The sequence below is a fragment of the Uloborus diversus genome, chromosome 2 (assembly GCF_026930045.1).
Source record: "Uloborus diversus isolate 005 chromosome 2, Udiv.v.3.1, whole genome shotgun sequence".
Classification (NCBI taxonomy): Eukaryota; Metazoa; Arthropoda; class Arachnida; order Araneae; family Uloboridae; genus Uloborus; species Uloborus diversus.
The window spans coordinates 57,979,172-57,991,795 of NC_072732.1; the positions used below are offsets into that span (position 1 = coordinate 57,979,172).

Genomic DNA, 12,624 nt, shown 5'->3' on the forward strand with positions numbered 1-12,624 from the left:
ACATTTGCCCTTTGTATACTTATATGCACATATTATATAAATTGGGCTAAGTAAATAACTTAATGAAGAAGTAACTTGCTCCTTGCCTTTTCGCTGCAATAAATTAATAAATAATAGTTTAACGTAACAAATCGGTGGGTAGCCTTAAGTCCAGGTAGGTTTGCGTTTTCTTTGAAGGGGAGGGGGGGGGGGATTCTAACATATTCTCTGTTAGGGGGCAGCACAATCAGAAATATTTTTCTGCGGTCCTTCATTTCGAAATTTGACATGGAGGGAGGGGGGTGTGCACTCAATGGGAATTGACTTGGGGGGAAAACAACGAAACACACGCCCGCTATCCACTTATAACTGATAAAAAGCATTATTTTTCCAAAGCTAGAGGGACTTTCGACCTTCCTCCCTTTCGTCCACATGGAGGGGGGGGGGGCAAGTGGGGGCTCAAGCCCTACCTTGGAAATTAGAACTTCCTTGCTTTTAGTACCTTTTTCTAGCAAGAAAGTAAAAACATTTCTCCAGCCATTAATGAATAAATTATTAAAAATGTCAAATTTCAATAACTCTAATCTGTACTGAAATCGGTTTCTATGCGGAAAGTATCTTACTAAACCATGAAAAAAATATCTGACCCCCTCCCCCCTTAAAATTTTGCTTATGCGCGCCCATGCCCCGCACCCCCTAAATGACGACGGACTTACTTGTGGCTCATTAGCAATCTTCGTGTTTTCATAAGAACTCAAGGATTAGGGAGAATTGCTTGAGACTCAATGAAGGTGCTCCCCCCCCCCCTCCCAAAGCCCAATATCTAAGGTTGTGCTTCTGTTTTTGGGCGTCCACTGATGTCCTGTGAATTTCTTCATTTGCAAGGAAGTACTACTTTTGCTATTTACTCACGTTCTTAATAAGTCATACATATCATTTTATTACCAATCTCTGAACTCTCAATATTTATTGCCACAGTATCCAACTATATTTATTGCTGCTTTTCCCAAAGCTTATGCATAACGGCATGGGGTTGGAAAAGCGATATACAGTTCATTTTGACAGTTAATATTGTTTCTCTTGAAAGTTGCGTATGCTGTATCTATGTTACAAAAAAAGAAAAGAGAGAAAATATTAAAATTTTTAATGAACCATTTCTAATGAAAAATGTTACAACTATTATTTTGCAGAAAAAGTTTGCAAAATTACTGCATCTAGGGGTTTCCCCCTCCCCTTAAGAGCAAGGGTGCACCCCCTCCAAAATAAGACCCCATAACAGGGAAAATACCACTCGAAATACCCCCCCCATAACAATTTTGATGGTGCAGTGCGCCATGACCTCCCCAAGGTGGGTACCCCTCTGCATCTATGTGTTTCGTAGTTGTCCCCTCCCCCCAATCGGGAGCAGCACCCAGGATACCCCTTAACATTTCTATGGTAGGGTTCGTGCCACGATCCCCCTTGAGTGGGAACTCAAGGGGATCAATTAATATGTTATCAAAATTAAGGTAGTTAGTACAACGAGGGGCCTCTGTAGCTCTGTGGTAGAAGCTTCGTCTTCCAAGCCGAAGATCGTGGGTTCGATTCCCGCCTGTGCCTTGAGTGTTATTTCCTTCTCTAGTGTTGTAAATCTTTCCTGTGTGTGTCCGGAGGCAAGGCGCTTGGCACGCAGTCCTCTATCTATGTGAAATTGTCTAGCTATAAATAGATAAATAAAGTGCTGCGAGTGGGACTTCAGAGCAGACAGCATGATTGAAATTTTTAGGGAGAGGAGGGTTTGCTAAAAGTTGTCTTTGTCGTTTTTAGGGGATCTCATTTTGGGGATGCATTTGAGGGGAGGGGACGTCATTGTTCTTGAGGGGGAAGAGGAGCATCTCTGATTTACTAAAGATTTTTTTTGGTGCAAATGGAATTTCATAAAAAATGCGGAAAAACTGTAACGTCATTTAGTTTGTTTTATTATGATTCAAAATATTTAACTTTAGAATACAGAACGAACCAGTTTATTTTCTTAAACTAATTTGCATTTAATGATGTTTACCATTCTTGAAAATACCAAATACATGAAAAAAGTACACTTAAAAATCGGAAAGAACATACTCCTTCAGGAAGTGTTTCCAAAAAGGAAAAATAAACTGCAACTGTATTGCTTACGGTATCGCACTTTTTTTTTGGCATCATGTTCGTCATGTTGATAAGAACTCGCCTTAAAATAGATGAAGTCGCCAGTATGGTAACCATGGACCCAGGATCGTTCCTGCATTGACCGACGTGTTTGCGAAAAACATAATTTGAATTCAAGATGCCAAAAATTCAAATTAATTTTTTTTTTTTTTTTGCCTTTCCTTCCTCCCGTGCATCCCCCGAGTTCTTCCCCTCTTTTTCCTGCCGTAGTACAAGCCTCCTCTTGTAGATTAGGCAGAAATAATTTAAAAACCCCAATCAATCAATCAATCAATCAAATCCGTTTGTTTATTTACATTTTTCTGTTATCGAATTTCTTTTGTTGGAGTTGGTTTCAAAAGGTATGAATATCTCTTTAAATCATTACTTGCATTTTATTAAACTCTTGTTTTTCAACAATCTTGAACTTTTTTCATGTGTCCGATCATGGCTCCACAAGTAGCGGAATTTCATGGAGCAATGGTCCGATTTAATGGGAAAAGTCGTTAAAACGTTTTATCGTTTCCGTCATATGTTAATAGTTTCTCGTTTCCTTTTTCTTGACTGGAAAAGCATGAAGATGTAATTTTTTTGGTGATCACGAATTTTTTTATTGAGAAGAAACAATAGATTAATGTATCAATTCACAATCTGCCCCCTCAGGTTTTGTTTAATTTTTTACCAAAAATCCTGTGTCGCTAATTGTGAAGTTGTAAATGTTTTTTTAAAAAAAGTCTCTTAAAGTCTATGCAAATATTCTCTTTTTAAAATAATTATAAAAATATTGAAATATTCTGGTATAATTTATATAATAGCAAATTGCTACAGAAGAATTTCTTCGCACAAAAGAAATAAGTCAAAGCTATTGAAGATGGTAAAAAAGGACAAAACTTTATCACAAGAACATTTTTTTTTTGTGTGTGTGGGGGGGGGGGGAGGTGTTTGATTTAAATATAAATCTGAATGTTTTTAGCAGAATTTTGAAAACCAAATGTTAAAAAGCTTTTCCTTTTTTAAAAATAAAATATTTAGTATTAAAAAAATATTTGACTTTTGTATGCATATAGCATACCAAAAAGTAAAAGAAAAGCACCTTGTCTATAACAAAAGTTCTATCAAAAAGTTCATTTAATTGAATTAAAGTGCAGTTTTCTCTGAAAGCACCCTGCCTCTTTTTTGATGTGAGGGAAACACTACATTTGTTTCCTGTAGACCATACTCTCTTGTGGTTACTTCATTCCTCCTCTGAGGCCACAACAATAGTTAAAGTTAATGTTTTGAGTGGAAGGAAGAAGCAAGGAGGATAGCATAATACATACCTGCAAACGCTACTAGCTTTTCTCGGGAGATTTCTGGATTTTTAGCATTTCTCTTAATTGTGTTGTAAAGAACTTGCATTTGATTGTACTTTGAAGAGAGATAGTAAAAATTCCTACTCTTCCCAAAATAACTATGAAAAATGCTATATTATCTTGTGTTGCCAGGGCACATCAATGAGAGATCAATGGGAAGTCATGCAGACCTCCCAAAAAATAGTTCATTCTACAAATTTTGCTGAGAATAGGCAGATTGGGAGACAATATAACAACACTCAGACTTTTTTCTGTATTAAAATTTAAAAAAAAAATGTTTTTAGTGATGCATTTTCTTCTATGTCATTAGGTATTATGTGTATGATATTTGTGCATGTTCATATATTACCTATCGGTGGGCAAAATTGGATTGTCATTCGGCAAATTTAGAATTTTTTCCCTCACAAAAACTTCAGTTCGAGTTTCAAGTTCAGGCTTCCTCTGTGTATCACAAGCACATACTGGAACTTTTTTCCCTAGTAGATGATGGCAGGTATACATGTTGACCCTCGTTTTACATGGTTTTGATTTAATGCGGTTTAAGATTTGAAACCTTTATTTTATTTCATGTGGATGAGTTTTGGTTTTGCGTGGATGTGGCAATAAAACAGATAAAATTTTCCCTTCTTTCAAAATTGAAACTCCTGAGATTGCAGGTTAAACGTTATAAACTGCATTTCGGAATTATTCGAGCTAAGGCCACCGGACACATTTTATGCTATTGGTTCCAGAGCTCTTTTCAGAAGTAAAATTATCAAACTCACATAATTGAGAACCAGGGTTGGTATTAAAACCTTTTTTTTTTGAAAAAACCGCCCAAAAATAACTCCTTTTTTTTGTTTAAACCAGGTTTTTTTGGTTTAAACTAGGTTTGTTTGGTTTTTATTACTATTTGTAAGAAAAACAATTTTATTTTAAGAAAATCATGAAGATTTTATGAATTAATTGTTAGCTAATGTTTAATATTCATATTTGTACCTAATTTTTTCATAATTAATTAAATAATTAAGAGTAAGATCTTGTAATTTCATTTCCTCATACTTAGAGATTTCTATAGGAGAATATTGTTTGAAAACCTTTAACTGTGGGACAAAAAATACAATATATAAATGGGTCTTGGTATAAATGATCAAAGAAATAATTTACTGTGATAGTTTCAGACATTATTAATTACAAATAACCAAGAATAAATTCTTGCAAATTAATTCCCTCATAATCATAGCTATCTACTATAAATAAAAAAATATAAGTAAAATTTAAATCACACATTCTTAAACATGGAAAATATTTTGAAGTGTCTGCAAAATAAGTCTGAAATGTACATTTTACAACTTTAAAAATCAAAAGATCAATGCATATTTTGTTTAAAGATTTTAAAAAAAGTTACAAATCATGTATTTTATTTATAATCTAATGTATCAGTGACAACAATTATAGAAACAGGACAAGTAGGTTTTTAAAAAATCATTGTGTTTTCCATTGTAAACATTATTTCTCCTGGTGTAATGCATTTAGGAATTCAATTTTTTTTTATTAAAAAAAAAAAAAAGAACCTCAGTACAAACTTAGATGAAAATGCTCTTTTAACATATTTTAATAATGAAGACTCATAAAAATTAATGTTTATTGATTCTTCCACCATTCATACATGAGAGATGTCACAAAAAAAAAAAAGTTGTTTGAAAGGTGAAAATTTGGCATTAATTATTATTATTATTATTTTTTAAAATACAAACACAGAGTTACACGAATGTTTTCTGTTTTCATAATTTTATACATTTTCTTTTCTTGCTCTGACTGCATTGTCTATTGAGGATGCAAGAAGTGTGCAGGTACAAGCAGAATTTTATGCCTACTCTAAGTGTTCTTGGACTTAGTGATTTTTTCCCTTTTGTCATTTAAATATTTTAGCATTAAAATTTATATACACTATGCATCCCTTCAATGGTACATAATCTATCTCAATAAATCTTAAGTAATCAAGCAAATTAGGTAGTATATGCAAAAGACTGGAAAATAATGATAGTTAAAAATTATATAAGAGCTCCTTGGATTTTTTTTCCATGTAATTTTTAAAAAACTTAGTTGGTCTGCCTTGTATGTTTATGTACCTAATAGAAAAGCTACATAGATTAAAAAAAATAAAATAAAAACTTTTTAGCAAACTTGCATACCTTAAAAAATATAAGTTTCTAAATTTGTTAAATCTGTAATTAATCTATAAAATTTTGCTAGTTACTTTACATGAATTAGATTTTACTCTTTGCAATAATATGTAAAATTTTTGAAAACATTTTTGAGAAAACAATGAAATTTTTCAAAAAAAAAAACCAACATGTTTTTGTTTTTTTTTAAACCACTTGGTTTAAACCAAACAACCCTGTTCAGAACTCACTGGAAGAAGAACTTTTAGGAGTGACAAAGGAGGACAAAACCAACGAGGATGCCAACATCAATGACACACAACCAAAAGTGCTCACATTGAAAATTCTGAGCCATTCCTTGACAATAGCAAATTATCTTAAGTTAGTAAAGGAAGATTCTATCTTAGAAATGACGCAAATCATCATGGATGTGTTAATGCTCAGCAAGGAACTACAGAGAAAAAATCTTAATGACTGCCAAAAATCTATCATAGCCAGCTCCTTTTTATAAACACTAAATTAATTTATGTTTTCTTTGTGCATATATATCGATATAAGTACACATTAAACTTATTATAAAAATATCCATCACTAGAATGAAGTATTTTCAGTTATCTAGGGAACCTAACATCCTTATTTTAACACTATTATCAAGTCTTAATTTATGCGGTTTTGATTTATGCGGCATTTCCATAGAATGTAACCCCCGCATAAAACAAGGAAGGTCTACTGTATTATACAAAACATATTTTGCTAAAGGCAGTCATATTTTTATAACCAAATAACAAGTGAAAGGAAATATCTGCCCCCCCCCCCCACACATGTTGCCTTTTTTTTTCTATCAAGCACATTTCAAAAAAATCTTTTAGGGGGAAAAATATCTCATAAAGTATTAAAAAAAAAAAAAAGAAAATAAAGTTTTTGAACAGTGTTTTTAAAATTTTGTTTGTTTAAAAAAAGTTTTTCCAATTTAGTTTTTTCAACCTTTCTTTTCCTTTCTTGTTTCAGAAATGGAGAGTGAATCCAAAAAACCAATTAAAATTTATGGCAATGATGCTTTATCTAGCAGGGTTGCCGCATTTCAAAAGAAAGCTGAAGAACACAAAGTCAAGCAAAAGACCAACCCCTTTTCTCACAGTGGAAATGTATCCCATTTTGATCGCCCAAAGTGGGACAAAAATGACCCCCGATATGGTCGACCTGCAGAAGGATCGAAAACCGAGCAAAGAGGCATGGCTGCTGGCGCACATATCAGTAATGAAGTGCTGTTTTTGTGTGAGATGATCAATGAATATGGAGTACCCTGTGAAAATGACACTGTTTGTATTACATTTGGGGAACTTTTTCAGGTTTGTATAAAGCATTTTTACTGTATATATTTATGTTTTATTGTCTTTGTGTATTGTTTGTTAAATAGGTTTCCCTCCCCCGTAAATGGAATGTGTTAGTGCTGGGGTTCCCAAACTGGGTGCCGTAGGAATAGGCGAGACACAAAGGGTCCATGGTATCAACATACAGGGTGTCTCAGTTAAATGTTTCAGAACTCCTAAGAGGGGTAGGATGTATCCTTAGGACTTGAAATCATAACGTGATGCGGGTGTCGGAAATGCTTTCCCAACCCGAAACATTTGATATACGCTAGGAGTATTCCAGACTGTTTGGAGTTCCATGCACCGAAGATGCAAGGTGTGCATTGTAGCGGGTTGAAAAAACTTCAAGCACTTGCTCGGACCCATTGTACCTTTTGCTTTTTTACATGCATTTTTCACTTACGGCCCCTTTTCTTTATGGTGCTTCTGTATACATCCACCACTTCAGGAAAGCATTTCCGACCCTACATTGCTATATGACTTTGAGTCGTCAGGATGCACCAGAGCCGGCAACAGGAGGGGAAGGGGGTTGCGAGGGGGCAAATGCATTTCAATTCAAAAGCAATTCATCTGAAAGCAAAGCATTAGTTGAAAAACTTCCAACTTCCAAGTCATTTCTACTGTCATTTTGGGCAATGGTGGGACAGACTTTTGATAGCTAAGCATGCTCTGTATAATATAATTTTTTTCACAAAAAATACACTGGTGTGCAAAAATTAAGGACGAAGTCGAAAAATTAGCATATCAGCTGAACGAAGAGGCAGAGCGGACAGAAAGACCAATCAGGAGATTAAGTAAGGTGATGTACAGTAACACATGCGCAGATATGCAGGCAGACATAATGGAGTGTCTGAGTAGTATAAAGCATGTTGTCGGTGTAAGATCAGTATTTCTGGCAAAGAGATTGCACGCCATATAGCAGTTAAAATCACACCGAGTTGCTGCCTCAGTGAGAAATGGTGAATAATCAATCTGTTAGACGACATCTGGATGCTTTTATCCGAGGTTGAATCATTGGGAAGTTGGAGGAAGGCCGCAGTGTGACAAGTGTGGCTGCAGAGTTCGGAATTGCTCACAGCATCGTTTCACGACTTTGGAGACAATTTCAAACTACAGGAACAGCTATCCGGGGTTCAGTAGTGGTCGTCCACGAGGAACCACACCCGCAGATGACCGGTATATTGTCTTACAGGCCAGAAGAAACAGGCGGCAGACAGCGGGAGAAATCGCTAGACACACGACACGAGCGACTGGGCGACCGATATCGCGTTTTACCATGGCCGGAAGACTTCACGGTGGTGGTCTGTTTGCACGACGCCCTATACGGTGTGTACCTCTAACGCCTGCCCATCGGAGAAGGCGTTCTCTATGGTGCCGGAAACACCGGAATTGGAGAGACAATGAATGAGGACGAGTACTCTTTACAGATGAGAGCAGATTCAATCTGAGTAGCGATTCTCATCGCATACTCATCTGGAGAGAGTGGGGAAGCCGCAATCATCCCTCTTGTTGGCATAAATATTATTTTATTTTTATTCTCGGTCCACAGCCGATAATTTAAAGAAAATAATTTAAAGTTAAGTGTACCTACTTTAGGCCCAGTCTGGAAAAAGTAGAACTTGTCAACTAGTTGGTGCTAACACTTCAATCGACAATTCCCCCACGCCATAATTAATGGCGACTGTTTACTGAAACCATCGAAGATTGCATGTCCTGATGTGTCGATTCAGAAAGAGTTGAGTTGTCACCTGATTGATTCGAATTATAAATACAAATATACAAATACAAATGTGACGACCAGCAACAGGCTCTGGGCCCAGCTAGGCTGGTCCTAGTCAATTAATTAGACCCCAATGAAGATCAATGGCCCTCTTAAAGCTATCCACCCCCTTGCTCATTACCGTCTCTTCCGGTAAGCTATTCCAAGTGCCCACGACCCTGCTAAAGTAGTAGTTTTTCCTGATTTCCAAATTAGCCTGAGATTTAAATAGCTTAAAACAATGACCCCTTGTCCTGCTTTCCCCACAAAAATTTAATCCATTTACATCTTTCATTTTGATAAATTTAAATAACTGAATCATGTCCCCTCTGACTCTCCTTTGCTCCAGGCTATACATGTTAAGCCTATTAAGTCTGGTATCATAATCTAAATCTGAGAGTCCCCTTACTAATTTAGTTACCCTTCTTTGAACCCTTTCCAATACAAAAATATCTTTCTTCAGATAAGGCGACCAAAACTGAACAGCGTACTCCAAATGAGGTCTTACTAAACTTCTATATAAAGGCAGAAGAACTTTCTTAGATTTGTTTGAAATAGATCTATTGATAAACCCAAGCATTCTGTTGGCTTTGTTACTAGCAATACTGCACTGTTGACTAAACTTGAAGTCCTGATTTATTAAGATACCCAGATCCATAACATTTTCTGCCTGATTTATGACTGAACCCTGTAAATGATATCTTCTACGCTTATTTCCATGACCTAAGTGTAGCACTTGACATTTCCCTACATTAACTGCCATACCCCATTTATCTGCCCACTTCGTAATATGATTTAAATCCTCTTGAAGCTGATTTACTTGTTCTTCATTTTCGACAATCCCCATAACTTTTACATCATCAGCAAAACAATTCATGCTTCCAGAAATATTTTCATTGATGTCATTCATAAATATAATAAACAAAAGAGGCCCTAAAACTGATCCTTGAGGAACCCCACTTAAAACATCACTCCAATTAGAATGATTTCCTCTCACAACTACTCTTTGCTTCCTACCAGTGAGCCAATTTCTAACCCAAAGTAAAGTTTTTCCTCCTATTCCTATGTCAGCTAACTTGCTGACATAGGAATGGCAACAAGTGGGAATAGGCAACAAGTGGAATTAATTCCACTTGTTGACCGCACGTGCTATGGAGAGAAGTACGAATATTCGCGGCAGTGGAATAAACAAATGAGTGATGGTCGAAGTAGAAGTTAGTGTGGTGACGTCATCGAGGCATGGAATCTCATTGGTTGATAAAACATATATATTGTGGCGAGTGGCAGCACTCGGGGCAGCAGGCTCTCTTCTCTCAACGATCCCCAGTTGTTGTTTTGATCGTGAAGCCTAGTCCGGCTCACGTGTGGGGGGTTTTTTTCCCCGCAATGCTAGCGGGGTTTTTTTGTGGTATGTGAAATTAAATCTTCCAAGTCCTGGAATTAGTATGAGTCCAGGTGAAGAAACATTTGTGTTGTGTCCGGCTAATTAATATTGCCGGGGAAGTGAGTTCCTATGTGTCTACCTGAGATGTTCACCGATCTACGAATTGTCTAATGTTGCCTTTCCATTACGGACATTCCTGAAGTGTGATCCGGCGGACCTTTTGTGTGTCTTCGAGTAGATCCTTCGGAACAGCCAGCGACTACATCGACATATTGGTGACATTTTTCTTTTATTTACTGGAACCACTTTTGTTATGATATTTTGGGGGTGTATTTTATGGGGATGTTATAAAAATTCTAGTCATATTTAATAAATGTATTTTTCTGAAACATGTTTTTTGCTTGTCTCCAACTTGACATTACACGGCCAGTTAATGTTGGCTTAGTTTAAATATCTTAACCTTTGGATTTTAAACTTAACTTTAATTATGCCAACACCTCGAACATCATTGAAAGGGACAGGTATGGAGGTCGCGGTGTTCTCGTTTGAGGAGGCATCATGCTTGGTAGTCGTACAGATCTTCACATCTTCAACGCAGGTTCAGTCAACATTACCCGTTATTGTAACGAGATTCTTCTTCCATATGTGCGTCTTTTTAGAGGCGCTATGGGTCCGCAGTTCCTTTTCATAGACGACAATGCACCATGTCATCGCACAGTAGCTGCCGAACAGCTCTTAGAGAGTGAGGATATTGAAGGTATGGATTGGCCGGCATGATCTCCGGATCTCAATCCCATCGAGCATGTATGGGATTTTCTAGGCAAACACTTGGCAGATCGTACCTTACCACCAGTAATGATTCGGGAGCTTCGATTGGCGCTGCAAGACGAATGGGCAGCAATGCCTCAACAACTCATTGATACCCTCATTCTCAGCATGGGCAGATGCTATGAAACCTGCCTAGCAGTCGGGGGAGATCATATCCCATACTAAAGACCGAATGTTTCTTGCTGGACACCCATCACAGGGATGTTTTGGCTTTCAGTCGCATTGCGCTCCATGCTTTTTTTTCAATAAAGCTTCTTTTTATCCCTCTGATTTCTCTTTTAGTAAGTGTTGCTTACATTACACATGTCCTTACGTATTGAGGATCTTACGGTATTAAATGTGTTGATTTGGAAAGCTTTTGTACAAAGTTATATTGAAAAAACTGTCTCGTCCTTAATTTTTGCACACCATTGTATGTAAAAAAAAAGATGCCCCAAGAAGTTTTTTTTTTTTCACAAAAAGAAAAAAGTTTACAAGTTTCTTTTTTTTCACAAAATAAATAAAAACTTGAATCTGCAAAATATTTCAGGGAACATTTAGATGAGTCCTGTCTATGAAGTTTTAAGATACAATTTAATATGGCATCGTTTTTCTTTTAGATCTACACCACCATATCAAATAAAGTTGTTGGCCTCTTAATGAGAGCTCGAAAACATGGTTTACTTCATTTTGAAGGGGAAATGCTGTTTCAGCGACGAGATGATGATGTCATCATCACTCTGCTAAAACCTCTCAGTGAGTTGAAACAAGAATTTGGCCCAAAAGCACCGCCTAAAAGAAAGCATGAAGTGCAAGAAGAGGTTCTGCCAATTTCTCCTGAAGATTATTAATATAAGTTTTTGAGTTACTTTCGATCAAAGTTTGATTCTGCATTTTCGAGAAATTACTGATATTGCTAATAGTGCCTTACCAAAACTTTATTAATTGTTAATTTTTGTGATTTTTTTTTCTTTTTTTGGAAATTCCGCTTAATGTTACAGATATCATGGTTCAGGTATTGTCTCTATAAAAAAAACCCCCCTTTGTTTCTATGAATTTTTTAAGTTGCAATAAGCCATAGCTGCAACATAACCATAATTGATTGCTATGTTTCTCAAGCTTATTAAATATCACCTTAAACTAAAAAAAATTGATAAAATGTTCTGTTTTAATTCAAAGAGAGACTCAAAGCTTTTTAAATGAATTAATACAGTTTCAAGTAGCATATATCGTTTGCCCTTTTTAAAAAATACCACATCCGCGCATGGTGTGCACGCATGCGTCTATATTATCTAGCTGTGGTTCTTGGTTTAAAGATGAAAAATGCATGTTGATTGTTTCTTTAAATATGTACATCAATGTATTGATATAAACAATTGATGTAACAAGGTGAAGAAATTCGGAGCCCGACTAACTCAAAGGGAGGCTGTAGGCCCACAATAATTTGGAAGCCCCTGAAGACTCTATAGCGGAATTCAGTGGTTGATTTGCAGGTTTATGTCCGGTTGGAATGCATTTTTGGAATCATTTGTGTCTATCACATAACTATTTAAATCATTTATCATGTGCATTATGAATCCATTTTATTTTGAGGCCCCTCATAATTGTGACATGGTAAATTTGCTACTGGCAAAGTTAATTAAAATTCTCCTTTAAGGAAGTTTAT

At 36.1% G+C, this 12,624-nt stretch overlaps 1 protein-coding gene across 1 annotated transcript; it reads left to right on the forward strand.

Annotated features, from left to right (window-relative positions):
• Positions 1 to 2,463: 2,463 nt before the first annotated feature.
• Positions 2,464 to 11,843, forward strand: LOC129217180 (actin-binding Rho-activating protein-like). Its single transcript, XM_054851444.1, has 3 exons — positions 2,464 to 2,504; positions 6,647 to 6,987; positions 11,579 to 11,843. The coding sequence occupies exons 2-3, from the start codon at positions 6,649 to 6,651 to the stop codon at positions 11,807 to 11,809; spliced, it is 570 nt and encodes a 189-aa protein (XP_054707419.1). The 5' UTR covers positions 2,464 to 2,504; positions 6,647 to 6,648; the 3' UTR covers positions 11,810 to 11,843.
• The last annotated feature ends 781 nt before the right edge of the window (positions 11,844 to 12,624 follow it).

Coding starts and splice junctions, on each gene's coding strand:
- LOC129217180 (XM_054851444.1), top strand. CDS start 6,649: ATGGAGAGTGAATCCAAAAAACCAATTAAAATTTATGGCAATGATGCT. Junction 6,988..11,578: donor CATTTGGGGAACTTTTTCAG/GTTTGTATAAAG, acceptor TTTTTCTTTTAG/ATCTACACCACCATATCAAA.